Source organism: Grammomys surdaster, unplaced genomic scaffold (genome assembly GCF_004785775.1).
Source record: "Grammomys surdaster isolate TR1022 unplaced genomic scaffold, NIH_TR_1.0 125946, whole genome shotgun sequence".
Lineage (NCBI taxonomy): Eukaryota > Metazoa > Chordata > Mammalia > Rodentia > Muridae > Grammomys > Grammomys surdaster.
This window is the reverse complement of record NW_021620768.1, coordinates 2,646,516-2,673,879: the sequence shown is the minus strand read 5'-3', so window position 1 is coordinate 2,673,879 and position 27,364 is coordinate 2,646,516. Positions and strand designations below refer to the sequence as shown.

Genomic DNA, 27,364 nt, shown 5'->3' with positions numbered 1-27,364 from the left:
AAGGCTGGGCCTCGCCACGCCACTCCTTCGGAGTGCGGCTGTCGCCGCCCCAGCTAGCGTGCTGTGTGGGGGACCCACCACTCCACAGGGTCCGTGCGAGCTCGGGGTGGACCTCGGGGCGGCCCGGACACGCCCCTTCCCGCTTCGAGCCAGTCGCCTTGCAGACACGTCCCTACCGCACAGCCTCGCAGCTCCCCAAATCTCCAGACTGGTGCCAGCGGGCGGGCGCTGGCTTGGAGCCCACTCGACCTAGCCCCGATGGGGTCGGCCGCCACCTCCCACTGACAGCCCCGTCAATCAGACGTTCCAGAGGCGTTGAGAGGCCAAGGTAGAAGAAATACGGACTTTAATGAAGGCTATTTCCCTTTGGTATAAGACATCCAAACCAAAATTAGGCGACAGCCAAGACTGAAAACCAGTCGACCACTCCTTGTCAGAAAGCCTACAGAACGAGCTTGCAAGGTTCCTGTGCTGGCTGAATCTGCCTGCAAGCAGAAGGTAGGATCTAAAGCTATCACATCATAATCCCACAACACTGTTCAGCCAAATTTCTGCTCAGGTGTCTTGAGGAAGAAGAAAAAGAAAAAGGGGGAAAAAAACTCCTGGCCTACTTAGACCAGCGAGTAAAATCCTAACAGTTGTTTAAAAAAAAAAAAAAAGTTTGGAAAAGTCAACTTGGTGATGTATAAATGTAATTGATTATCATAATTCTGTGCTCAAAAAGTCAGCAACGAAAAACAAAATCAAGAAAATAAATCTACAGCCCTAAAATGTATACATGTTTTTTAAAAAAGAGAGAATGCAGTTCCAGACTTGCAAATGGCATTGAGGATTGTCTGCTGCTTCAGTCTCAATGCGTCCACAAAACCCACGTTGACTGTACACATACTGGAGGCCCAAGTCAGTCACACACATCCATCCCAAAAAAAGGCGAGATGGGGTTACAGTAAGGGCTATACTTTGGCTGTAGACTATAACACACATGCAAACATGGGAGGGGCAGGCTTAAGAAATGTATACAGACCCCTTGGAGGAAAGGCATTGAGGTCACGAGGCACTGAGCAAGATGGGTCCAATCCTGCCCTTTCCCTGCTACCACCAGGGAGGGGGCTCTGGGGTAATTGCTCTTTTTGGTTTTTGGAGACAGGTACTTTCTCTATTGCCTTGGCTGTCCTGGAATTCACTCTGTTATAGACCAGGGTGGCCTCACAAATCCTCCTGCCTCCTGAGTGCTTCGATTAAAGGCATGTGACACCACATCCTGGCTTGGGGCAATCTCTTAAGGGCTGCATATCCAAAAGACAGAAAAGATAGCTGCCACTCCTGCCCCTATTCTCCCTAGACATAGGTAGGGGTGCTGAACAGACAGGGTTCCAGAAGCCAAGGTATCAGTAACCCCTGTCCACATCTGAAGAGCCTGAGAATTCTGCATAGAGTATCTGCAGACCTACGATAGTCAAAGGCACAAAGTTTAAGGAGATGCATAGGGAGTCGGATACGTTACGAGGGGTCTGGGGTACCCTGAAGACCAGGAGTAAACCAGAGGTATGATTCTTTCCCTTCCCCCAAAGGGCAATTGCTCCACTGGGCCTATCACCACAGGGCATTTTCCATTGTAAGAACCCACCCTTTGGGGGAAAGGGCATTAGGTTGGCACAGGCAAGGCCCAGACAAGGGACCACTCTGCACATTAATACTTTGGTGAGGTGTGGGCAGAAGCAGGATGCTACCCCAGGCTCCTAACTGAAACCCTATCTCTCAAATGGGCACTAAACCTGTGTTCTCATTGCTCCCAGCTCCCACCCAAGGCCAGACCCACAAAACAGAGGTCCCATGAGTTAGAGAGCACGGCAGAAGGGACTGGAGGGCATCCTTTAGGAGAGGCTGAGAAGGATCACACTTTCCGATCCACAGGCTGCTGTAGACACAGTTCGCTGCCCGCAGAGATGATGGGCAAATGATTGTCCATGTGGTAGCTGATCAGGTGACTGACACTCTCAAAGCGGTGATCCTTTGTCCGAACCTGGGAAGCGGGGAAATAAGGTCAGTTCAGGAGAAGAGTTCAGTAAGACCTTAGCCTCCAAGACTGAGGAAGATGGGCCAGGTCAGCCATGATTTACAGAGCAGATAGTCACACAGATGGGAATGGCTCAGTCAGTGAACTGGGAGAAGGTGAAGGAGACTAGAAATCATGGAAGCTGATAGTGAAAATTCTGACTTGAAGGAAGCTGGTGTCTCTCAAAAGTGAATAAACAAGGCACAAACAATGTGGAAAAAATGCTGAGAAAAGGAAAGAAACTAAGCTGGGCGGTGGTGGCACAGCCTTTAATCCCAGCACTTGGGAAACAGGGCCAGGTGGAGCTCTTGAGTTCAAGGTCAGCCTGGTCTACAGAGTGAGTTCTAGGACTACAACTCCCACCCCCAACCCTTAAGAAAAAGAAGAAAAAGAAAAGAAACAAAGGTTGTATAGAATAGTGAGGCAGGTTAGATTTGTTTAAAAAAAAAAAAAAACAAAAACAAAACCACTGAGTTTGAAGCTAAGGAGTTAGGGAGACTCCTGACTCCTCTTGCAAGAAGAAATTTGGGGGGTCTCCACCCCATAACCATTGACATGGGGCATCACTACCTTTGTAGCATCATTTCCTCACCTAGCAAAAGGGGTTCAGATCAAGTAAGCACTCTCTCTGGGTCTGGTAGGTTTAACTGGGACTTGAGGACTGGTCAGAACTGAAGAGAACACAGCTCAGACTCAAGGATAGCAGGGAAGGAACCTTCAGCCACTGCAGGCAGATCCAAGTGTCTAGCAGAGCACAGGAGGCCCACAGAAAGCCTCTAGCAAAGAAAGTCTAGAAAGCAATAGAGAGAGGAAAAGGTACCTTTTTCTACCCCTACAACTCCTCTGCCACACTTACCACACCTTCAGGGTCCACCAGAAGCAAGTGCTTGGGCTGCCCACTCTGCAGGCCAGTGAGCACATACTGGCCAGGCGTGGTTGTACTCTCTCGCACCAAGAAGTCACCGTTGAGCTGCAACAGTGCTTCAGCCTCCCGCCGGCTCAGCTTCCCATGGAACCAGGACTCCCCTTGGAGCTGCTCAGCCATGGACATGGACTGGGGAGGTGGCGGCACCCGAAGTGCATCTTCAAAGGGCTCTAGGGGTGTGGAGAGATGGCTAGGAGAGCTGGCTCAATATCCACCCAGACTCAGTGTGGGAAGCCGGTAGGGGAGAACAGGCAGAGAAGAAGGAACAATGAAAGGTGGGGCTACAAGAGACTCACTCATGTCAAAGAGGTCTCGGGGTGCACTGCCATTAACAGAAGGATTTGGGGGCCCGGCCCCACCCCCAGCTTGCCGGGCCTTGTCTAGATTCTGGATGTTGACATAGGAGGGGTCATCGAAGAGTTCTCTGCCTGTTAAGGAAAAAAGAGACATCAATCCCAGCCCTGCCTTCTGTACTCAGCTCTGTCCCTTTCAGCAAACTGTTCACACCTGGGCAAGGTGGTGGAGGCAGCATCTGTTTCCGGACTTCATGGTCTCCTGCAGCATGCTGTCCTATAGGCTATAAGAAGAAAAAAACTGGATGAGACCAAGCCCTAGCCAGCCATTCCCACCCTGGCCTTAAGCATCTCCATCCTGGCCCCTTACCAGTGTAGCTCCCAAGTGGCTGGGCACCTGGGCACTGGGCAGAGTAGGTCGAGCAGCCCCTTCCCGAAGCCTCATGTCTACCACCCCACCGAGAGGGGGTTCCTTCCCTGGGAAGTCATTGTAGTACTGATGCTCAGGGGGCTCTTCTTCCTCCTCATCCCAAGCGGAGCCATCAAAGCCAGCCATCCTGAAAAGAGAAGGGTGGAGAGAAGAGGTGGCTGTGAATATGTCGCTAAGAGACCCAGGAAGGGAAGAGAACAGTGAGCACAGACTAGGCATATACTATGGGTCAGCTCGGAGGCTTGATGCTGGAACCCTATAAGGCTGGTATTCCTTTCACAGTTTAAAAAATAGCAATCAAAATTGGGGGTGGAGAGATAAATACAAGGTCTCTCAACTGAAAGGAGATAGATTTGAGATTTCATTTAGTTTGAATTGAAAACTCTCACTTTTGACAGCTATGCTACCTCCTCAGAGGGATGGAACACTATCAAACAAAGAGGATATCCAGAATGATTCCACATACAAAGTCCCTGGTGGCCACACTGTTTATCTCTTGAGACCTGAAGAAAGAAGCCTGGGGATCTCAGGTAAGAGATGCTGGGACTTGGGAAATAGCTCAGTTCATCAAGTGTGAGGATCAGAGTTCAGATCACCAGGACCCATGTGCAAGCCAGGCACCTGTACAATGGTGGCCACCTATAATCCCAGCACTCTTGAGGCAGAGACAGGATCCAGAGTAAGCTGGTTGCTGCTAGCTATATCTGACAAGCTCCAGGTCAGAAAGAGATCCTGCCTCGATAAAGTGTGATGCACCAGAGGAAGACACCTGACATCAGCTTCAGACCTCTATGTGCACACATAGTATATGCCCCACATGCACACACACGTACAAAAAGAAAAAGATATTCTCTTAAACCAGATTTTTCTTTCTTTATCTCTCATTCTTTCTCCCTCCCCCTTTCTTTTCTTCCTTTTTCTCTTTTTTGTTGGTTTCTCTGTATAGCTCTAGCTGTCCTGGAACTCCCTCTGTAGACCAGGCTGGCTTCAGACTCAGAGATCCCACAGCCTCTCCTTGAGTGCTGGGATTAAAGGGATGATTACAATCCAGAGTCTCAATGACCTTCAGAGGCAGGAAAACACAGAATAATGAAGGGGGGTGGGGGGTAAGGTGCTCTGGAGTTAGGAACACTGCTGATCTTGCAGAGGACCCAGGTTTGGTTCCCAGCATGCACATGGCAGCTCACAACCACCTGTAATTCCACTTCCAGGAGATCCAACGCCCTCTTTTGGCTTCCATAGGCACTGCATACACTTGTACACAGTAAATTACACATACACATAAAATAAAAATAAATCTTTTTTTTTTTTTTTTTTGGTTTTTCGAGACAGGGTTTCTCTGTGTAGCCCTGGGTATCCTGGAACTCACTCTGTAGACCAGGCTGGCCTCGAACTCAGAAATCCACCTGCCTCTGCCTCCCAAGTGCTGGGATTAAAGGTGTGTGCCACCACCACTCGGCCTAAAAGTAAATCTTTAAGAAATACAAAAGTGTACAAGAACACACGGATAGGCCAAAAATGAGGAACTTGAGAATTAAATATTCATCCAGCCAGAAAAAGCAGTCTAGTGGGAGGGGCTGGAATATAACTCCATCCTAGGCAAATAAAAGGATGAAACTGTCTCTGCAGCAGGTATGGCCCTCCAGACTTTCTCACTGAGCCACTGAAGAGATAACATGGCAGAAGAGGGAAGCAGGGTCAAGCATGAGAAGAAACCTACTTCCCAACCCCAGTCTGAGGCTCAAGAGTTGCCTCACTGTCTTCCCACCAGCTCACCTGTCATGGGGGGTGACCAGCTTGGGTGGATTCCTGAGATACTGTTTGAAGCGTAACTCAAAGGCCTGCCCGATGGTGCTGATGACATCCTGAGCAAGCCCTTCAGGACACTCCAGGATATGGCAGGCTGGACACAGTGGAGATCACCAATGAGCTCTGAGGAAGGGTGCTGGGAGGACATGTGGGTGGGAGCCCCCGCCCCCAGTCCTTTCCAGCAGGATAGCCCTGAGTGTAAGTGATCATGCTTGCTTCTCAGATAATTGGCCTCACCCAGTGCTGCCCACAAGCCTCACCTCTCTGATTCACAGGGTCTTTGGCAACATAGGCAACATACTCAGCTGTGTCCTGGAGAGAGTAGATTCAGGAGACCAGTTAGCTAGAGCTTACAACTCCTGACCCACTAAGACCATCCTTTCAGATAGTTCATAGTCCTTGCGCCCCACTACTTTAGCCAGTATCTTTTCTCTCCCTCCCTCTTTTGTTTTTTTCAAGAAGAATTTCTCTATATGGCCATGGCTGTCCTGGTACTCAAGAGAGTCATCTGCCCCTTGAGTGCTGAGACTAGTGAGACTAGTGTGTGTCACCACACCCAGCCCCTAGCCAGCATCTTTTTAGTCCCTAGTCTCTTCTTCCCCACCCGTCTTTCCTCTGTTCCCCAACTCACCGGATCCCCACCAGACGCGAATGAGATAGATTGCATGTGATGGTTGGCAATGATCTGATGAGGGTGGGGGATGGAGAAGGAAGGGAATGGTAAATGTCAGGCAGCCTCAGGACTCCGCATGTACCCCAACCCCGCATTGAACCTTGGAGCCCCAGGCTCATTCTCTTGGTCTTTCTTCTTTTGGTGGGGGGAGGTACAAGGTCTCACTATGTAGCCCTGACTGGAACTCAAAGGCATTCACCTGCCTGGGCCTCCTGAGTGCTGGAATAAAAGGTATCACTGTTCTCAACTTTTCTAGTTTCTTCCTCCCCTCCTCTCCAGTTGTTCCTGAGGACGCCAAGTTTTTGGCCTCTGAGCCCCACTTGATGCTCCCATAACTATCTCTGGTCCCTACCCACCTGTTTGCAGTCTGCTGCCATGAGGTTAAGGCTGCTGGTAGACACAGTGAGAGTGATTGGCATTCCAGCAAACTTCAGGTTACTCCTCCCCAGGATAGAGCCGAGTGGGCGGCTACAAGGCTAGGAAAGGGCCCAGAGTCTCAGAATCTGAGCTTTCCCAGTATTAGGAAACACTGTTTTCTTCTGACATTCCCTGCATCCCCCTGCCTCCAATCACCTAGTCCCAACAACCACATATACCTTTCTCCTCCTTGTCGCCCCTTTGGCACCAGGCACAGCTTCACACACCAAACTGATGGCCTCCCTGGAGAAACAGGAGTACTCAGACCCACCACAGGCCTCCCCCGGCTGGGGCTGCCACAGAGCTGGGGGAAGGGAAGACCAGGCCAGATTCCCAGAGCACTCCAGGCTCTTTGTCGTGGTGGATTGAATTAAGGGCCTTTAATATTTGATGACACCGAGGGGCCGCTTCCTGGCTGATTGGGTTAGGGCCTCAATGGCTATAGCCCCACCTCTTCCCAGCTACTGAATGTTCCATTCCCTTCCCCAAACCATTAGCAACCGCCTACCCCTGCCTTTTCTAGTCCATCTTCCCACAATCTCCAAGGCTAGATAGATAGGTAAGGTGGTGCTCCAGACCAGAGCTGGCTCTTTTTAGTCAGACTTACTTCTGTAACTTTCAATTCTCTGACCACCCATGAGAAGTCACCATCAGCACCACCACAAAATGCCCAACTTCCTCCTCTCCCTTACTGAGACTTCTGTAACTTCAGTAATCCTAAGACTACAGTAATACACCCGCCTTCCCACTAACCTGGTGACCTGTGTCCGGGTATTGAAGTCAAGGGCTCGCATTGACTGTAAGACCTCCACACAACCCATGTACTGTAGGGGAAGAAGGGAAGACTGGATCAGCTGTCCCCCTCCCCGACCCCACATTTGCCAGCCCTTTGCAGAAGATTCCAGGGCTTTGTGCCTTGTGAAGTCCTTAGTCTTAGTACCTTAGAAGGGTAAAGGTGACGTAGCCTTCCTACAGCCTGGGACTACCACCCCATAGGAGTATGGCAAGGGGGAAAGAGGAGAGAAAGACCACATGCACCACAGAGAGACTGTGAGAGGAGCAGCAGGCACTGGGTGGGATGGAGTGACATCTCTGGAAAAGGGAGGAGTCTTGAGGGAAGAATCAAGAAGTCATTTTCATTCAACTTTTACTAAAAGCCTCTGATGTGCTTGGGCATTGTGTAAACTGGGGGGTGGGGACCAAAGGAGGAAAGGCAGAAGATTTACAGGCTAAATTAAGGGCAGAGAACTGGAGAAGGAATCCACCAGGTCTGAGAACTAAGAGAATGGCACAGATGTTGCTGGGCGAAGAGCAGGAAGTGCCAGCAAATCTGGAGTGAGCACAGGAACTGGAAGGGGTATTGGGGGGGGGGATGTGCACTCACCCGAACCAAGTAGGGAACCCCAGGTCCCATGACTTTGTCGTTGGGATGCAGCCAGCCTCGTGTGGGCTTATTGACAAAGCTCCCGTGTCTGGTCCACTCCTCGCCCCCCAGCTGGCCCCCTTCTACCCGAGTCCTGCGCCCGCCGCCTCCACTCAGCTTGTTCATGTCCTGGAGGAGGGGCAAGAGGCCTGAGTCCCGAAGGGCTGCCCCTGCACTCCCTTCCCCATCTTCAGCAGCCTTTCCTGGCTCCCCTTTAGGCCCCAGGCGCCCCCCAGCAGGATTGGCCAGCTTCAGGTTGCTCATCCGGGGAAAGAAGGAACACAGGGTAGTCGGACTATCGTCCCCTGGCAGAGGAGGCAGAATGGGTCCCAGGGATGAGGCTGATGGGGAAGGCAGCTCCTCCGGTGGGGTAGACCCTGAAGCCCCCTCCTCCAGCGATGACAGAGACTCATTCCGAAGTGGGTTGTACTTCGGCTTGGGGGGTAGAAGATCCATGGCTGGGGTGAGAAGGGGGGCTGCTGCCCGGCCCGGCCCCCCTGCCAATTCAGGCAAGGGGGCCAGGCAGGGGGCATCCCCAGGCCCTTAGCCTAATCTGACCTCGGCAGCCCGGTGATGACAGAGGACCTGGGGAGGCGAAGGACAAGTGACCTCTGCTCTCCCAACTCAGACCTAGACAGTTTCAGACCGCATCCTTGCCCAGCCCAGCTAGGAAACCTCTTCTGGCTCAGTAAAGTACAGGCTGGACCCAGAGCTTACTGGCTCCTCCCCAGGGGCGGGGAACTAAGGAGAGAGACCAATCCCCAGGACAGTGCTGACTCACAGGCTCAGAGGGGCTGAGACACCTCCCCGCACACTTTGTGCTAGCCAGGCCGCTCTCCCTAGTCCAATACAAACAGCTAGTAATCTGGGAAAAAGGAGGTGCCGTGCAGGAAAGAAAGATGGAAGAATAAGCAAAAGAGAAAAAAGAAAGGAAGGAGTTAAGAGAAACTGGACAAGTCCAAACCGACAAGGGCAAGCCAAAGAGAGCAGGAAGACAGGGAGGGATAGGAAGGAAACAGAAGCTTCTGGGCGCTGAGTGGGGAATTGCCCCCCAGAGTTTAGCATTTCCTTTCCAGTCCCGACTGAAGACATGAATCCCTCACCCACTAGCCCAGACCACCCCCACCATACAGTGAGGCGGTAACTCTAGGGAACCTGGGCCATTAGCATCCTCCACCACAACAGCTGTGGACCAGAGCAGAGAACCAGGGAGGGAAAGTAGTCCCAGTGGATGTAGTGCGAGGCCGAGAGGAAAGACAAAGCTGAAATAGGAATAAAGCCCAATTTGGGCGGTGCATCTGGCGGGTACCAGGCAAGAGCTAGACCAAGCACGTTTATACAAGTCACCAAGAACTTCCCAGAGGCCTAGTGAGGAAAACCTCAGAGGATATAGAGAGATCCTGCCACTCCTTGGACCTACAGATAAACTTCTACTCCTTATAGACTGTAAACCCCAGCTGACAGTGTACCTCACACTAGTAGAGGAGTTGGCCTTGGAGGTAGGAGAAACAAACGGAACTGGTGCCTACAAGCCACAAAGGGATAATAGGGCCATAAACAAATCTGTGTTAATAAAGACAGGAAGGAGAAAGGGATATCAGAAGTTGGAATCTGGCCATAAGTGCATAAGAATACCAAACTCTTATTTCTTTGCCCACAGTTTCCTGCCACAGCTCTGCTAAAGGCCATTCAGGAAGTTAAAGTGACCAATCAAAATAGCTCCCGGATAAACTACTGCTTTATTCCCTCTAAAAAAAAAAAAAGTAACCAAATACAAGAAATAAAAGATACTTTTTTTTGTTTGTTCTTTGTTTTTCAAGACAGGGTTTATCTGTGTAATGACATTGACTGCCCTGGAACTTGCTTTGTAGACCAGGATGGCCTCGAACTTACAGAGAATCACTTGCCTCTGCCTTCCAAATAGTAGCACTTAAACCAGGTTAAATACCATGCTTCACTCTTTCACCTGTTTTTAGTCTCCATCCCAGGAAAGCTGTTACTGAACACCACTCCTCTTCCTAAAAAGAAATTATGTCATTCTGTTTGCTAAGTCCTCAGCTCTTAGGCACAAGAGGAAAAAATCTGCCACAGCCTTACACTCCCAGTCACACAAACACACACCATGATGTCATCTTGAGACATGGATTTCCGTGGGAGCTTTCCTATCCAAAAGCCAGGAATGATCAACAGGTGTGCACATTTGGAAGAAAAAGTAAACATGAGCCTTTAAATGTGCATAGAGATAGCCTACAGAACCAAAGGCTAGGTAGTGGGGGCAGGAGAGCCGCATTAAACACCTCAGCACAGCAGGGAGGAAGCTGGAGGGGCAGGAAATAGCAGGAAATAGCAGGAAATGGCGAAAGCCTCAGGAATGTTTCCAGCAGGGAAGGTTAGGCAAGTGGGGCCAGGATGAATGCCAAACTAGCCTATCTGGTTAGGGGGAGGGGTCTTGTAAAAACAACGGAAAGGACACGAACCCCTACTCCTGTCTCCAAAACAGTTTTTCTTCTGACAGCATAAAAACTTTCACTCCTGTTAGGCTCACACGAATCAATGTTTAGTCCAATCCAGGTATGGGAAGGTGCCATCTATGGCTGTCTTTGGGATGGGGTCTACCCCCAGAAAGGAGCGGAGTCAAGAGTCTCGAGAAAAACCATTCCTTCATCCACTGTCCATCCGTAAACGAGACGCAGCCCCTTCAACTTAACTCACTCTCAGGGGTTACAGGAGGGAGGAACGACGCTGCCAATAAGCTTACTCTTTACAACCACAAATTTCAACCTTCCACCTTATGAGCACCAGAGCTCAGGAAAATTAAGCTCAAGGCTTAAAGCAAGGAGAGAGATATAGAAGCGGATGAAACGTCCGGACCAGGGTTTTGCGGCACGGACCCAAGCCCAACAGGAAGGAAAGTCCTGAGGGGACCAGGTCCCTAACAAGAAGTGCGGCACATTCCCAGGATCAGACGTGGACAGTGGAAGGGGCGGGTCCCAAAGGGGCGGGGTCCCAGAGAGGCGTCACTTCTACAAAGTCAAATCGTTCTTTCAAAAGCAAGGTTTTCCCTCTTTTGGAAGCCTGGCTTTTGATAGACTAGGTTTTGCCGAGAATCCTGAAGAGGCAGTTTCAGAGAACTAGAAAGGTTAATCTTATGGTGCTGGGCAACATGTCTGCAGGTGGGATTCCCAGGAAGCAAGACCACAGGGTGTGGTCGCGATAAGAGACAAGTCGGGGTTCAGGGAGCCCCTTGAAATTGGAAGGTGGGACTTCCGGAGAGGGGTCTCGGGGGGCGGGACTTATACAGCAAGACCGGAAGTAGAGACCTGGGAGAGGGGTTCCGGGGTGGAAGAGGAGTGGGTCGCCACAGAGAGAAAGTCTAGACTTACCAGGGTCGCATGGAGTCTCCGCACCGCACCGCGGGCCGATCTGGTTCCGGATCAGGCAACTGTCTGCTTAAGTCACCGCCCCAACTTTCACCCCGGCCTGGGCCTCCCCAGACAAACTTTATTACACTCACTTCCGGCCTCACTAACCCCTGACCCCCTACCTCTCCGTCCCTCCTTTACCCGTCTGCTTTCCAAGGCTGGCCAATGACTGCGCGAGCAAGCGCAAGGGACGCAGTGAGAGCCAATAAGAATCCTAGTTTGACCCAGCTCATTCTTCAGAAACCTGAGCACTGCAATCCATTTACGGCTTGAGGAGACGCCAATGCAAACCAATCGAAGACTTCAAAATGGAACTGTCCCGCCTTCGGCCGAAGAGACCAATAGGAAGTGCGGGCGGTGTGTTTGAAAGGAAGGCCAAAGAGGGTGGGAGCGCGTGCTGCTGGGAGTTGTCTGGAGGCCAGCGGCGCAGGGCTGAGCGCCCTCAGGCAGAGCAATCATGTCTCACAAACAAATCTACTATTCGGACAAATACGACGATGAGGAGTTCGAGTACCGGTTAGTGCCGGCGCGGGGACTACAGCCAGGTTGTCCGCCTTGACTAAAGAGAGCACACGAGGAGTTAGTTACCTAGGCCGAAGGGGGAGGCGGGGGATGGAAGGGGAGGGAAAACAGTGTAGAACTGGCGCGTGCGCAAGAGATTAGCGGGGAGGGGGGGGGGGGTGGGATTGTGTGCAGCAGCAAAGCACATGCGCAAAAAGTGGACGGAGGTTGTAAAACAATGAAAGGGAATTTGGAGTTGGCCGGCTGTTAATACAAGCGTGTTGTAGTTCTGATCAGTTTCGCCTTTGGGAATTCACATCACTAGCACAACTTTGTTGTGGCAAGTTAATTTCCCTAATAGGAACTGCTCACGTTACTGAAATCTCAAAGTCTGCTAGGAGAAAGAAGGTAGAGCTGAAAGTTTCGTGCTCTCGATGAAAGGACAGTTCTAAGAAAGCCTCAATGTTGGCGGTTATTTATGAAAAAGAAGAGTGGTTGTCAGCCTTGTTTTAGATAAGAGTTTACAGGACTTGGAGTGGCATGAAGACGGTGGACGTAGGTAGATATTTTTCAAATACTTGAGCATTAATGGCGTGCATAGAGGTTTCAAGTGTTCTGTTAAGGTGCAAGGTAAGCTGGTATGGTAGCTCACACCTTTAATCTCAGCATTCTGGAAGCTGAGGCTGCAGGATTGTCCCAGAGTCTAGCCTAGATTAGGCTACAGAATGGAACCTTGTCTCAAGACAATAAAGTGCAAAGTAATGTATGGCTAGTGCTTAGGACAGACTTAAAAATCCATGGAATAAAGAGTCTAAATGCTGGCTATCGGCCAAGAACTGTAAGACATTCTTTCACCAAATATGCAAGCATGTGTGAAAGTGCTATGCCCATGAATTTAAATTGAAGATAGGGGAAGACAAGCTTCTACAGAGGTTCATTACACTGGTCTGTATCACTTGTAATACTTAACTTCCTAATTTGTATTCTCCTTAGAGAGCATAAAATGAAAACTAGCTTTTCTGTGTCTCCCTAAACGTATCCTACTTCAGACACCCTGGAGAACTGGGGTGTTATTGACAAACACAACCATCCTTTATTAGCAAGAAAAAACCCCATAGGGTTGTACTGACAGTCACCTGGGTCTCAGAAACCAAACCTGTCCAGCTGCTTTGTTTTTGGATGGGATAAACAATCACATGCCTTCTGGACCCAGGTAGCTTTTGTACTTAGCTGTTTTCCATGTGTGTAACAATGTTACACTTACAGCATTTACATGGCTGGAGAAATGAGAGCCTTCATCCCAAGAAGCTGTAACTCTAGCCTACCAGTGGCATTTTTGTTTAAAGTAGGGCTTTGTTTGGGTTTCATTTTGCTTGTTTGTTTGTTTGGTTGGTTTTGTTGTTGTTTTGGTTCTATGCATCGAAGTCTCAATTGTGTGCCTAGGACACCTTAGGATGGAAGTTCTTTTCTGACATTTGGACTACAATTTGGGGAGGAGGGGGCTCTTGTTACTACTACAGAGGAAGCATTTCTTCATTGAGCATGATAAAGTAAGTCCTTGAGGTAGTCTGAGTCAAGTCTGGTAATTTTTTGTCATAAACTTTTGGTTGGGAAAGCTTGTAATTTCCCAAGTATCATAGCACATCCCTCAGAAGTATGAACATTTACATGTTTATCTTCATACGTGTTCAGTGCCCCACTCCATAATAGACCTTTCCTCTCCACACAGTCCTAGAGTGGGTAGAATGGGTAATCAGCTAGAGGACTGTAAGGCCTGTAAAGTCAAAGGAGAAACAAATACCATCAGTGTCAGGCGCGGTGTCACACACGTGGTGACTCGCACCCAGGCAATCATCCATCAGATTGTTCATCTGTGTTTTTAATAACTTTTATGAAAATGTACGAAACCTGTGGGTGTTTTTATTTTGGCTTTGCTTTCTTTTGTTTGTTGTTTGGTTTTGTGTTTTTGAGACAGGGTTTATCTGTGCATCTGTGGCTGTCTTGGAACTTGCCCTGTAGACCAGGCTCCCTCTGAGATCTGCCTGCCTCTGCCTCCCGAGTGCTGGGATTAAAGGAGTGCACCACCACACTGGGCTGTTACTTATTTTCACAGATTGTCTGATGCCCAGGATGGCCTCAAACTCCTGGTAATCCTCCTGCCATATCCTTGAGTGCCAAATCATGGCACATTTACCACATTCTGCACTTTTTCTTTCTCTGCTTCTCTTTGTATGTAGGTCAGTGTCTGACAGACTGCTAGCTCTGACACAATCCTGACTCACATCCCATGTTTCTGTTACAGGCATGTCATGTTGCCCAAGGACATAGCCAAGCTGGTCCCCAAAACCCATCTGATGTCTGAATCTGAGTGGAGAAATCTCGGCGTTCAGCAGAGTCAGGGATGGGTCCACTATATGATCCATGAACCAGGTCAGTGAAATAAATGTAAGGCAGCATCTCTGGCTGAAGGAAGATTACAAAGCAGAGCAATAGAGGGAAAAAGACGTCATTCATTGATGAGTCTTTTATGAGTTTATGACACCCAATATGCAAAGGGACCAGAGTGACAAGATTAGTAAGACAGGTAGAAAGATGGGGGATGAGCCTGCCTAAAAGAAACAAAAACAACTGCAGCCTTCCATTGAGCCAGAGGGGACTCTTTAAGGCCACATACACCCCAGTTATGGTCCCTGCAAATCACTTGATGTGCTCCAAATAAGCAGAGGCAATTATTCTATTTCTTGGTAAGACACCAGACCCTCAGCTGCCTAGTAAGACTAATAAAGGACACACGGGGCTGTACCAACAACAGAAAAAAACTAACACTTCTATACGTGGCAGAAAGGCCAGGCTTGCGGGGTTGCGCCCACCTGTGTGCAGTGTGAAGTGGCACTGCACTGTGCAGTAGCATGCACTGTCAACTATTCGGGATGCTGGGAGTTTGTTTCATAGATTTCACTGATTCTTCCAGAACCTCACATCTTACTGTTCCGGCGGCCACTGCCCAAGAAGCCAAAGAAATGAAGCCGGCGAGCCCCCTTTTGGCCTCGAGCTTTACGCAGCTGTCCTCACTCCCTGCCATCTTTCTGATAGTGTGACCATGTTGCTTTCTTATTTCTCACTTTGATATGTAAAGGATACATTGTTTGAATGTGCTGGAACCTGCTTTGCTTCTGGAGTAGAGCCACCAATGCCACAGCCCTGTCAGATGAGTATGACCTCAAAGCCCTCGAGTGCTTGGTATCCTGCAGGTCATATTTGCATCTGTCAGAAGCGCATGAAATCAGATCATGGCTGTTACAGGGATAGCGTGAATTTGCTGTTGTGGTTTTTACTGTTGGGTATTGTATTTATGATGACTTACGGATTTATGTTTCAGTGTATTGGAAACTTTCCATTTTATCTGACAAATCTCCATGTTACAAGCCTGATTAAAGGAAGTTTTTTTTTTTATAATCTTAATGCTGTGGTTATAAGATCGTCCTATTCCCTATTCCCTGTACACTGTGTGCCCCTCACCCCTTCATTCCCTCTGAGCCATCTCCCCTGCTACAACCAAGGTGATTCACTATGGAGTCATTCTGATTCTATGCCCTTCAGGTGGATAATGGAAACTTGGCTCTTTGCAGTAATGAGGTTTAGTTGAATATTGCAATAACTAATTTATAATCTGTTTTAATTGGACTTGCTATAAAAACATGCACTGAAATGTACTTCACTGATTACTAGCCTAAGATACTGATTTTATTTGGAAAGCCTTGTCTTGTCAAAGCAGATAAGTGTTTTACACAGTCCGAACGTTTGAGGAGCAAAGACATGGGAGAGGGATTAGTACCTACACAGGACTCCAGCTCTGTGAGTAATGGCTGGAGCTAGACTTTTTGGTACTGAGACCACCAAAGGCATTCCTAGAGTAATCCTTTGGCATGGGCTGAAGACAAGGCCAAGCAAATAAAAGCACCAGTACTTTTTGAAAGGTCTGTGTTCAATCCTCAGTAACCACGTTGGAGTGCTCACAACCACCTGTAACTCCAGCTGCAGGAGATTGAACACCCTCTTCTGCTTTCTACAGAGACCAAATACCTGGCATATACTCTTACCCATGAGTTTAAAAAATGGGCTGGAGAGATGGCTCAGCGGTTAAGAACACTGATGGCTCTTCCAGAGGTCCTGAGTTCAATTCCCAGCAACCACATGGTGGCTCACAACCATCGGTAATAGAATCCAATGTCCTCCTCTGGTGTGTCCAAGGAGAACCACAGTGTACTCACATACATAAATAAATAAATCTTATGGGGAGGAGAGATGGCTCGATGACTGAGAGTACTGGTTGCTCTTGCAAAGGGCACTCCTGCCACCATTTGCTCCACTGGTACAAGGAGAGCTGTACTATAAGTTCTCTGACTGCACACGTGTGCTGTGGCACGTGGACACACACAAACCCACTCCATGTTTGAATTTTTTTTTTTTTTTTTTTTTTGGTTTTTCGAGACAGGGTTTCTCTGTATAGCCCTGGCTGTCCTGGAACTCCCTTGGTAGACCAGGCTGGCCTTGAACTCAGAAATACTCCTGCCTCTGCCTCCCAAGTGCTGGGATTAAAGGCGTGCGCCACCATCACCCAGCCCATGTTTGAATTCTTTTGTCTTCAAGTAAATTATTTTTCATTTCCTTACATGAGAGATTGTCACTGATGTTCTTGTCTTTTATTCCTAGTTCAACTGTCATATTTAAAACCTTTTTTTTTTTTTTTTGGATGTATTTGGTTTTAAAACAGGCTCTCACTGTGTAGACCAGACTGGCCTTGTCTCTTCCTCGCAAGTGCTGAGACTGAAGCTTTACAGGGCTCTGCTTCAGGTTCCTATCATATGTACCAGCATTGTCCTCACATATATGTGTTCACCATGTGCTGCCTGGGCATCGGAGCCAGGCCTTGGCTAACAAGCAACAAGTGCTCCTAACTGATGGATCGTCTCTCCAGCCCCATCAACTCTCACAAACCTAAAGAAATCCTTATCACCTGGAAATGTTCAAAGTGCAGACTTGCTGGGCAGTGGTGGCCCACGCCTTTAATCCCAGCACTTTGGAAGGAGAGGCAGGCAGATTTCTGATTTCGAGGCCAGCCTGGTCTACAGAGTGAGTTCCAGGACAACCAGGGCTATGCAGAGAAACCCTGTCTCGAAAAACCAAAAAAAAAAAAAAACAACAACAAGAACAAAAAAAAAAAACCAAAGTGCAGACTCTAGGCACACAGTTCCATGGAGTCCTGAGAAATGAGCTGAGTGATGTGTTAAGTTCAGTGGTTCTACCAAGCACGGACAAACTTATAACATTTGTTTAAGAAGAAGTTAGATGGCACTTTTAATACAATAAAAAAAAAATACCACATATTAGGCAGTAAGTCATTAGGCAAGTGGATGTTTGGTGTGGTTTTGGTGATATTTTTTGCTAATTATATTCTTTTTAAAATTATTGCTGTTTGCCGGGGAGTTGTGGTGCACACCTTTAATCCCAGCACGTGGGAGGCAGAGGCAGACGGATTTCTGAGTTCGAGGCCAGCCTGGATCTATGCAGTGAGTTCCAGGACAACCAGGGCTATGCAGAGAAACCCTATCTCGAAAAACCACAAAAAAAAAAAAAAAATTATTGCTCTTTGCTTGTTTTGCGACAGAGTCTTACTGTGTGACCTTGGCTGGCCAGGAACTCACTCTGTAGGCCAGGTTGGCCTCAAACTCAGATCCACCAGCTTCTGCCTCCTAAGTGCTAAGATTACAGGTGTGTATCACCACTCCCAGTTTAAGTGTTCAAGCAAGTATATAATACATTCTGGTCACACTCATTCATTCCCCTGCCCACCCCGTTTTTAGCTGTTTGTTTTTTTTTTTTTTTTTTGTTTTTGTTTGTTTTCTTCTTTTAAACTAAGAAAACCCCACAGGACTTACTACTTAAGGCTGGTCTTACATTCACTGTAGCATTTTAAGATAGTGTGGCACCCCTTCACCTTTCTGAACTTGTATCCAATAATACGTAATTCTTTTTCAGTCCTGGGATATGAACCAAGATCCTCCCAATGTTAGATCAGTGCTCTACCACTAAGCCGCATTGCCAAGATGTTCCCCACATGTAACAAGAGCATATTTATTTGAAAATATTCTGTGGAGTAAAATATGGTCAATTGTGGTTTAGCAAGCCTCCAAGTTAATTTGCATACCATAATATCCAGGGACAGTGAGGCGGCTCAGCAGGTAAAAGAGTAAGGCTTGGCCACTCAAATTGGACCATGTGGGTTAGATCCTAGGACCCATGTAAAGGGAAAAGAGAAGAGACTCCAGAAAGCTGTCCTCTGGCCTCCACATGCATTGCTGTGGCACTGCCACCCTCCCCAAACATACAATAATAGTAAAAGCTTTTTTTCTTTTAAATCCCAGATGATTAAGCTATTTTCCCCCAGCAAAGCAAAGGGTGGAGGGGCACTGAAATAGGAATGAGATAGGATGTTATACTCCTACTTACCCCTCTCTCCAGAGACCCATCATTGAAAAGTGATCTTCTGAAGACAGGTGGGGCAGGAAAGGGTTTTTAATGTCAAAGAGGCTTAAGTAGTTTTTCAGTTTATATTAGAAAAACGAAGGTTCCACATCCTGCAGCTCACACCCTATTGTCAAGGCTAATAACACCGTCTTCATCATCTTTCTGCCACAAAATAGGACCCCAGCTTGGCACACTATCTTGGGCTGCCCAGCTCACGGACTCTGACGGGAAGATCTCTTGAACCCACCTTGATCCCTCAAATTTAAGAGGCAAGGCCTGCGGTGGTGGCGCACACCTTTAATCCCAGAACTTGGAAGGCAGGAGGAGTTAATAGGCCTGGTCTACAGAGTGAATTCCAGGAAAGCCAAGCTACACAGAGAAACACAGAGAGAGAGAGACAGAAAAAGAAATGTGATGCAACAAAGTGTAACACACGCCTTGAATCCCACCACTCCCCAGGCAGTTCCAGACCAGGCTGATCTGTATAAACAAGTTAATTCCAGGGCTATATACTGGAGCTTTGTCTGAACTGTTTTTTAATATTTGAATGAAACAGAATCAGACCTTCATTTTCTTCTAGTACTACAAAGCAGGACCCGACAGTTCTTAAAGCACCTCCCAAAATACTCCTTTCGTGTCCCAAACTCTTTAAGTCCCGCCCTCCATGGGCTAAGGTCGGGCCCCTATTTTTGTTTCCGGGCAGTGATGACTACATGGTGTTGCCAATAACAACTTAGCATTTCCTTTAGCGCCTAGCTGCGCGTGAGCGATTGCCGGCTAGACCAATAGGACCATTGGTAAGAGTGAGCGACAGACAGAATAACCAATCAACATGAAGTATAGTAAGGCGGGACTTCGAGTACGGAAGCTGTCCTAGGACCTGCGGAAAGGAAAGAGCGAATGACCCTGTGCAGGGGGCAAAATAGAAGTGGGATGATATGAGATCAGTGATCTGAAGCCTGGTGAGAAAAACAGATTTCGGGATAGAAAGGGTGCAGAAGTAGCTTGAGTCCTGGTCAGTGGCGGAGGGAGGAAAGAAATGTATTTAAAGGGACCCTAAGGCCCAGAATAAAGTAGACATTTAAAGGGACAGGTGATCCGAAGAGAAGAGACATTTAAAGGTGCAGATACCCAAGATAGAGCAAATTTTAGACCTGCTCGGCAGACGGAAATATCTAAAGTGGTAGGTTTTGGGAGAACGTGGCACATTAAAGAAATAGGAATCGAGACGCTTTTAGGAACCTGGGGCTTAAGAGTACATTAAAGAGGCCGGAGTAAAGGTGACTAAAGAAGATTGAGCCTTCCTTCCTCTAAGAAGGAAGAAGATACACTCCTGCCGTCTTCATTGTCCTTTCTGATTCTTCCAGGTTCCCTCAACTCCGGACTGTGTACTCAGGGTATGGCCTCCAGCATCCTGTAGACCTGGCGGCCTCTCAGTACTTACGGCCCCAATTTGGGGTTCTGAGTGGCTATTGGAGAGCCTTGCAAAAGAGCACAGAGGGCAGGACCATGGCATCAAGGGCCTCTGAACCCTCTGAACTGCATCCGGGACCAGGACGCAGCATGACAGCAGGAATCATCATTGTTGGAGATGAGATCCTTAAGGTGTGTCTTCAACAGAAGAGGGGAAGAGTGTGGCACTCTATTGCTCTGGACTCTCTTTCTGGTGAAAGGAGGGAAACTGAAGTGGGAATCCCCTTTCTTGCCAAAGTCGGGCCCTGGAGTGAGTCCTAACAAATTGGAGGAAAAGTGACCCTCCCGTTGAGTTTTTCCTGTTGAAAGATGGGTAGTAACTTTCCTACAAGTTGCCAGGAAGTATGATGGCGGGCAGGGCAGAGTAGCCACATAACAAGTTACAGGAGGCACAGCAAGAGGAGGCACAGGTGTATGTGATGTGTATCCCACACGTTTGGAAGTTATTCAAGGAGCTCAGCAGACTGGATAGGTGAGCTAGAAGGAAGGTGCTAGAAGAAAGGACTCTATTCTGAGTGGTCGGGGTGTTGTTAGAGGATGTGGCAAGCATAGGGTGGTCACAGTAATAGTTACTCTGATCTTTTTTAGTGTCTGCCAGAGAGAGGCTGGTCTGCACTTACTACATCACATGTGGCCTTACAAACTTCAAAGGCCCGATGAAGTTGGGGTTCTTATTACAGATCTCTATAGATTAAGAAACAGCTTCAGCCAGGCAGTGGTGGCACATGCCTTTAATCCCAGCACTTGGGAGGCAGAGGCAGGCAAATTTCTGAGTTCGAGGCCAGCCTGGTCTACAGAGTGAGTTCCAGGACAGCCAGGGCTACACAGAGAAACCCTGTCTCGAAAAACAAACAGAGAGAGAGAGAGAGAGAGAGAGAGAGAGAGAGAGAGAGAGAGAGAGCGAGAGCTTCAAAAAGGTTAAGAAACTTACGCAAGGTCATAAGCTCCAAAGTCCTAGGAGCAAGGTGACACATGCCTTTAATCCCAGCACTTGGGAGGCAGAGGCAAGTGAATCTTTGTGAGTTTCAGGCCAGCCTGATCCACATAGCCGGTCCCAGAACAGCCAGGGCTACACAAAGAAACCTTGTCTCAAAATAAATAAAAAGGAAAATAGTGGTAGAGATGGAATTCTAGCCCAATTCTTCCTTACTCCAGAGCACAAACTTTTTTCTGAGACAGAGTCTGACTGGGTATCCCTGGCTGGCTTAGAACTCTTTTTTTTATGTTAACCAGACTGCCCTTGAACTCACAGAGTCCAATTCCCTGGAGTGAGACTTAAGGCTGTCATGAGCTGCCCAACCAGTCTGGGAACCAAGCTTGGGTTCCCTGGAAAAGCAGCAAGCACTCTTGGCTACTAAGTCAGCTCTTCAGCTCCAGAACACAAACTTTTCATTTATTTTACTTTGAGACAAGGTCCAACCCAAACTCTAACCACTCATCCATCTGTAGAGAAGTACAGGTTAAGGCTAGGAAAGAAGACAGGGCACACAGTATTGCCAGCCAGCTTTAATGATTGCAAAAGAATTTGAACTTTATTCTGTATACAATTGGAGCCAACATGTTTCTGAGCACAGCAGTGATTCAGCGAACACAGTGACGCATTAAACAGGTTACTTAGGGAGCAGAACACAGTGGAGCAAGATTTAGGGCTAGGGGGTAGGACGCCAGGAGGTGGGGTTGGGGGGTAGGGGCTGGAGGTGGGAGGCTGGGGGCTGAGGGCTTGAGCTGAGGGCTAGAGTCCGGCCAAGAGGCTGTCAGCATCACCCAGGAGAAAGATGTAAGGAAGTGAAAATGTGGAGGAGAGAAGATGGGAGGGTTTTTAGAAGTGGAATTGATAAAAATGAAAGGCCTAACTGACCATGACTGCGTCTGGGATGCCACTGAGCAAAATAACCAGGGATGTGGTGAGGCTGCCAGAATCAGCCAGACACTGAGTACCCAAAGGAAGTGGGGGGCTGCAGCCAGCCTGTGGCTGGACATGCACTGGCAGGGAGAGAGCAGTGGCTGAGAAACCCAGTGTTCATTGGCAGATGCGGCCAGCAGCAGAACCAAAGACACCAAGGGAAAGAAAGGAGGTCTTATTGATAGCCAGGTAGCCCCAAGGAGAATCCCCTCTTCTCTACATTCAAATGGGTTTTCTCATTCTCATTCCCATTCCAGGCTCCCTGGCAGCCCACCCTCCAAAACCCAACACTCCATTACTAGACAGATGTAGCTACCTCCCATCTCCCCGCCATTCCCCAGCACTGACAATCTCATCCTTCCTCCAATCCCTAGGGACACACGCAAGATACCAACACTTACTTTCTTTGCCGGACGCTGCGCTCCCTGGGGGTTCAGGTTTGCCGAGTCTCTGTTGTACCTGATGAAGTAGCCACCATTGCGTCCGAAGTCACCTCCTTCTCCAGGCGCTTCACTCACGTCCTCACTGCGGGGGGCATTGGCCCCACTCATGACGATGTCACCTTTGAGGCAGTGGCACTGGCTTTTGGGGAGGAGCTCAAACCACACCCTGAGCTCCAAGCAGCCATCAAAACCCTAGGAGGAGATGGTTGGGAGAAGCTGTCCATGGTGCCCTCCTCTGCCCGCCTGCATTACGGTACAGATCCTCGAACTGGTCACCCTTTCAGATTCCCGCTGGTCTCTGTCCGAAATGTCTACCTCTTCCCAGGAATTCCGGAGCTGCTGCGACGAGTTTTGGAGGGACTGAAAGGACTGTTCCAAAATACAGCTGTACAGTTCCATCTGAAGGAGCTGTATGTGGCTGCGTCTGAGGGCTCTATTGCCCCCATCCTGTCCGAGGCTCAGGCCCACTTTGGGCGTAGGCTTAACCTGGGATCCTACCCTGACTGGAGCAGCAACTACTTTCAGGTGAAGCTGATTCTAGACTCTGAGGAAAAAGAGCCCTTGGAGGAATGTTTGGCCTATCTGACTGCACGTCTGCCCCAAGGATCACTGGTCCCCTACCTCCCCGATGCTGTTGAGAAGGCTAGTGAGGCGGTGTACAAACTCGCTGAGTCAGGTAGGCGTCTCCTTGGGAAAAGCAGTGGGGATCAGAGTCTGGGTTCTCCTCTAGGTTTAACAATGCTTTCAGAGGGCTTCCCACAGATTCGGGAAAAGGTGGAAGAGAGTCTCTGTTGATCTATTCATTCTCCCAATAACTATTGATACCTCCTCTCGCCAGCGCTGTGCTGGGTGTGAGGGTTGGTGTAGCTTGTCAGAACTGGTGTGCTCCACAAAACGGGTTAGCTGGTAAACCAGTGGTTAGAGGTGAGACGTGATTCTGAAGTGGATTCCAGAATTCCACACCAGAGATACCAGCTTTGATCTAGGGGAGAAGGGTTCTCTGGACAAATAAGGAGCACAAGAGATGGAGATGTGGTTGCACCTGGAGGTAAGCAAGAGCAAGCAATATGGAAAGAGACTGGCAGGAAGCCAGTGGAGCTGCAGGAGATGAAGGGAGGCCAGAGCAGCCCATACTCCAGCCCTCAGTCCCTGCCCCAGAGGAAAGACTAAAACCATGGTCACGTGAGGTGGAGTTGAAGAGCAGGCAGAGAGGTAGAGCATGCAGGACACCATGGAAGAGTTTGGTTTAATCCCAGAACACCGGGACAATAGTGAAAGTCTTTAAGCAAGGGTCACATGAGTTCTTTTATAGCCATATATACCTTGCGGACGTTCTTGTATACCTAGCTGATGTTCTCTTCCCTGCCTGCATGGCAGGGTCTTGTCTGGGGAAAAAGGTAGCAGGTGCCCTACAGACCATTGAGACTGCGCTGGCTAAGTACCACCTCTCCCAGCTCTGTGTGGGCTTCAACGGGGGCAAGGACTGCACCGCCCTCCTGCACCTCTTCCATGCAGCTGTGCAGAGGTAAGCCTACCCCTGGGAGCTAAGGCCTCAGACCTACTTGAAACCTCTCTAGCTCCCGATCCCAGAAAGCAGAGCGATGGAGTACACCAGTGGTGCTCGGGAGGAAGGTAGCTAGGTTAGGGTAGTCAGTGGCGTTCCCCCATATTTATTGAACATCTGGTATATATCTAACCTCAGGTCTGGGTGTGTAGTCAACCACAGGGAATTCAACAGGTCCGACTGGGGAGGTGAGATTTACTGGCAATCATAGAACCTGGCATGGTTGCAGTCCCAGCAGTCAGGGAGTGAGGTTGCTTCATCTGAGCTCAGGAACTGGAGGCTAGCCTAGGGAGTGTTTTCTATGTGTAAGCACCAAGTACGTGGGTTAGTCAGAAGAGGGTGTTGGATCCTCAGTGCCAGGACTTACAGATGGTTGTGAGTTACCATGTGAATTCTGGGAATGGAACCCAGATCTTCTGCAAGAGTACCAAGTGCTTTTAACTGCTGAATGAACTCTTCAGCCTATGAGTTTTTTAAAGCCCTATCTTTAAAAAAAATTCTCAGCTGGCTGTGGTGGTGTGTCCCTTCAACCCCAACAGAGGCAGTAGAAGCAGATTGCTATGATTTGAGGCTAGCCTGGACGACATAAAAAGCCAGTGAAACCCAGTTTTTTTCCTCAGGGCAAGGGGAGTTTTTAAATCTCGTAATAAAAGAACTGATGCTTAGGTTTGAGATCAGAATAAACTAGGCAAACTGGCACACACCTGTAATCCCAACTCTCATGGTGCTGAAGCAGAAACACTGTAGGTTTGAGGCCAACTGTGACATAATGAATTACAGGACAGCCTGAGCTACACAGCAAGACCTTGTCTCAAAACAAAGGGATAAGAGATCAGAGTGGGCTTCTTGGGAAGTGGGTCTGAGTTTCTGGATGGAAAAGATAAGGAAAAGGGAAGAGAGTGTGGGTGTTAGTCCCAGGGCCAAAGAGAATACTGAGCTCCCTGGAGAGCAGTTTTCTTCTCCATACTGGCAAGTCTGTGGATCCTTACTCTCCCCAGAAAATTTCCTGATGTTCCAAAACCTCTCCAGATCCTGTACATCCGTAGCATCTCGCCCTTCCCTGAGTTGGAACAGTTTCTGCAGGACACCATCAAGAGGTACTGAGACCTAGAGGACTGGGCTCGCAGAGGGCCTTGGTAGAATCTACCTTGGTCCTCATCCCTGTTCTCTTCCTCCCTAAGGTATAATCTACGGGTGTTAGAGGCTGAGGGTAACATGAAGCAGGCCCTGGGTGAGCTTCAGGAAAAGCACCCCCAGCTGGAGGCTGTCCTGATGGGTACTCGACGGACTGACCCCTACTCGTGTAGCCTCAGCCATTTCAGTCCCACCGACCCTGGCTGGCCCTCGTTCATGCGCATCAGCCCGCTGCTGGTAATGAGACAGGATTGACTGCCTCCTGTCCCTGTACCTTCCCAAGACACCCAGTCTCCCAAGGCAGGCAGTGCTGGTCATTCATCCTTTTTTAACCAATTAAACTGAGCACTAATTCAGTGATAGGCATTGTGCTTTTCACTGCGGACAAAACAGTGACCTGGGCTTGTGCCATCCAATACGATAGTCATCATTTGTTCATAGTTAAATTGTAATTGAACTGAAATACAGCTCATGGGGCTGAGGATGTAGTTCGTTTGGTATAGTGCTTACACCTGAAAATCATGTACTCATGCCTATAATTTCAGCCTTCAGGAGAATTAGAAGTTTAAGACCAGGGCTGGCAAGATGGCTCAGCCAGTAAAGGCACTTGCTGCCAGGCCTGATGACCTCACTTTTATCTCCAGGACCAATATGACAGAAGAGAACTGACTCCCACAATTTGCCTTTTGACCTCACACATTCCCTGCCTCCCTCCAAAACACAAATAAATACAGTATTTTTTAAGGTTCAAGGACAGCCTTGCCTACATAGCTTAAGGCCAGTCTAGACATGAGACACTATTTCAAAAATAGAAAAACAATACGAATAATTAAAACCACTGAGAGGCTGAGGCAGGAGAATTGTTGAAACCCTGTCTCCAGAAAACAAAAGCCCTGAATTATTTACTTTCAGAAGATGAAATTTATGGCATGTGATTCATAATGTCATTTTTTTAAATTAGATAAAATGTAAAAATCAGTTCTAAGGGCTAGGGATGGGCTTGGGTGAGCCCTTGCCTAGCTTATACAAAGCTATAGGTTCGATTCTCAACACCACATAACTCCAGGATGAAGCTGAGCTGGTGAAGGGCCTCCCTGGATGCACAGAGCCTCGGGTTCAGTCTCTACCACCATGCCTGCCCAAGCTTGCCCATCACCACTCTTAAGTAGAAATCACTGGGGACTTGGGAGGACAGAAGTTCAAGGTCATTCCCAGCTCTACAGTGAGTAAAAGGCCAGCCTAGGATATGTAAGACATGCCTAGTACACACCTCAACTCCCAGTGGGTAGGAAGATAAGGCAGGAGGATGGCCATCTTGAGAACTGCATGAGCTACACTGTAAGACCCTGCTCGAAAGAAAGGAAGAGAGAAAGGAAAAGCAGGAAGGAAAGGGGAGAAGAAAAATTAAGCCAATATTTTATGTGTATGGGTGTTTTCCCTGCATGTATGTCTGGCTACCATGTGCACACCAGGTGCTTGAGGCCAGAAGAGGGAGTTAGTACCCTGAAACTGGAATTACAGATGATTGTAGTCACCATGTGGGTGTTAGGAATTGAACCTGGGTTCTCTGGAAGAGCAAGCAGTGCTCTTAACCTCTAAGCCATTTCTTCAGCCCCAAAACTCACTTCTTAAGTTATCCTAGCCACATTTCAAATCCCACAATATGAGACCACATGTGGCTACACACTTCTACCATGACAGAAAGCTCTAGACTTAAAGACAGCCCTCACCATCCCTGTGGAGTTTATACCACAGGGGTAGGTGCCTAGGAACGGAGTTGGGCAGAGGGTAAGGACACTCTCTGTCTCTCTATTTACCCCACACAGAGCCAGGTGCAGTAGAGATCCAGATAGCAGGCCTTCCTCAAGGCTGTAGGAACAAAAGTCCTGGGATGGGGCCTTCCCAAGATGGCTGTGGTAGGTGTGGCTGAGGACAGTTCTAGTGACTGATTGTCATTTCCCAGGACTGGACCTACAGAAACATCTGGGAGTTTCTGCGGCAGCTGTTTGTCCCATACTGCATCCTGTATGACAGAGGGTAAGGTTGTTGAGGGGCTGGGGCGAGAGGATGCTGGGATAGAAAGAGCCCACGCATCACCCACGTGCTCCTGTTTCAACACTCCAGGTACACATCACTGGGGAGTCGGGAAAACACAACACAGAATCCAGCCCTGAAGAGCCTGAGCCCAGGAGGACACCCCGTCTACCGCCCAGCATACCTACTGGAGAATGAGGATGAGGAAAGGAATTCCCGAATGTGATCTCACACAAGCTGGGGACAAGACAGAGGGAAGAGGGCTGTAATGGGGTAACCTGTCATGTCAGTAAAGTGTACCTCACACACCATCGTTGGTGCCTGTTGCTCTGGCTG

The 27,364-nt window shown here is 48.7% G+C and overlaps 3 protein-coding genes and 1 long non-coding RNA gene across 6 annotated transcripts; 3 read left to right on the top strand and 1 right to left on the bottom strand.

Moving 5' to 3' along the window:
• Window positions 1-77: 77 nt before the first annotated feature.
• LOC114608984 lies at window positions 78-6,433 on the top strand. Its single transcript, XR_003709448.1, has 3 exons — window positions 78-498; window positions 4,103-4,234; window positions 5,334-6,433. It is a non-coding gene; the product is annotated as an uncharacterized LOC114608984 (long non-coding RNA).
• On the bottom strand, window positions 330-22,479 carry Shc1 (SHC adaptor protein 1). Of its 3 annotated transcripts, none has more exons than XM_028753113.1 (13): window positions 22,255-22,479; window positions 7,988-8,155; window positions 7,357-7,427; window positions 6,783-6,846; window positions 6,543-6,662; window positions 6,145-6,198; window positions 5,774-5,825; window positions 5,481-5,607; window positions 3,645-3,831; window positions 3,489-3,558; window positions 3,278-3,409; window positions 2,913-3,151; window positions 330-2,023 (listed from the first exon to the last, which is right to left on the bottom strand). In XM_028753113.1, exons 1-13 carry the CDS (start codon window positions 22,402-22,404, stop codon window positions 1,895-1,897), a joined length of 1,563 nt encoding a protein of 520 aa, XP_028608946.1. In that variant the 5' UTR covers window positions 22,405-22,479; the 3' UTR covers window positions 330-1,894. The 3 variants fall into 3 exon arrangements, with proteins under 3 accessions (XP_028608946.1, XP_028608947.1, XP_028608945.1); XM_028753114.1 differs by lacking the exon at window positions 22,255-22,479 and adding an exon at window positions 11,410-11,629; XM_028753112.1 differs by lacking the exon at window positions 22,255-22,479 and having other exon boundaries at window positions 7,988-8,824.
• Window positions 11,701-15,411, top strand: Cks1b (CDC28 protein kinase regulatory subunit 1B). The gene is made up of 3 exons (XM_028753116.1): window positions 11,701-11,964; window positions 14,252-14,379; window positions 14,921-15,411. The coding sequence occupies exons 1-3, from the start codon at window positions 11,906-11,908 to the stop codon at window positions 14,971-14,973; spliced, it is 240 nt and encodes a 79-aa protein (XP_028608949.1). The 5' UTR covers window positions 11,701-11,905; the 3' UTR covers window positions 14,974-15,411.
• Window positions 21,661-27,339, top strand: Flad1 (flavin adenine dinucleotide synthetase 1). Its single transcript, XM_028753115.1, has 7 exons — window positions 21,661-21,727; window positions 22,228-22,972; window positions 23,674-23,821; window positions 24,859-24,957; window positions 25,042-25,231; window positions 26,958-27,031; window positions 27,119-27,339. Exons 2-7 carry the CDS (start codon window positions 22,519-22,521, stop codon window positions 27,252-27,254), a joined length of 1,101 nt encoding a protein of 366 aa, XP_028608948.1. The 5' UTR covers window positions 21,661-21,727; window positions 22,228-22,518; the 3' UTR covers window positions 27,255-27,339.
• The last annotated feature ends 25 nt before the right edge of the window (window positions 27,340-27,364 follow it).

What these genes read in the sequence shown, in the direction of transcription:
- Shc1 (XM_028753112.1), bottom strand. Translation starts at nt 8,482, where the DNA reads ATGGATCTTCTACCCCCCAAGCCGAAGTACAACCCACTTCGGAATGAG. An exon ending in ACCCGGACACAGGTCACCAG is followed by an intron (nt 6,847 to 7,356) that starts GTTAGTGGGAAG and finishes CTGTTTCTCCAG; the next exon opens with GGAGGCCATCAGTTTGGTGT. An exon ending in GCCACTTGGGAGCTACACTG is followed by an intron (nt 3,559 to 3,644) that starts GTAAGGGGCCAG and finishes TTCTTCTTATAG; the next exon opens with CCTATAGGACAGCATGCTGC.
- Cks1b (XM_028753116.1), top strand. Translation starts at nt 11,906, where the DNA reads ATGTCTCACAAACAAATCTACTATTCGGACAAATACGACGATGAGGAG. An exon ending in GATGAGGAGTTCGAGTACCG is followed by an intron (nt 11,965 to 14,251) that starts GTTAGTGCCGGC and finishes TTTCTGTTACAG; the next exon opens with GCATGTCATGTTGCCCAAGG. An exon ending in CTATATGATCCATGAACCAG is followed by an intron (nt 14,380 to 14,920) that starts GTCAGTGAAATA and finishes TGATTCTTCCAG; the next exon opens with AACCTCACATCTTACTGTTC.
- Flad1 (XM_028753115.1), top strand. Translation starts at nt 22,519, where the DNA reads ATGGTGCCCTCCTCTGCCCGCCTGCATTACGGTACAGATCCTCGAACT. An exon ending in TTCCATGCAGCTGTGCAGAG is followed by an intron (nt 23,822 to 24,858) that starts GTAAGCCTACCC and finishes TACTCTCCCCAG; the next exon opens with AAAATTTCCTGATGTTCCAA. An exon ending in TGCATCCTGTATGACAGAGG is followed by an intron (nt 27,032 to 27,118) that starts GTAAGGTTGTTG and finishes TCAACACTCCAG; the next exon opens with GTACACATCACTGGGGAGTC.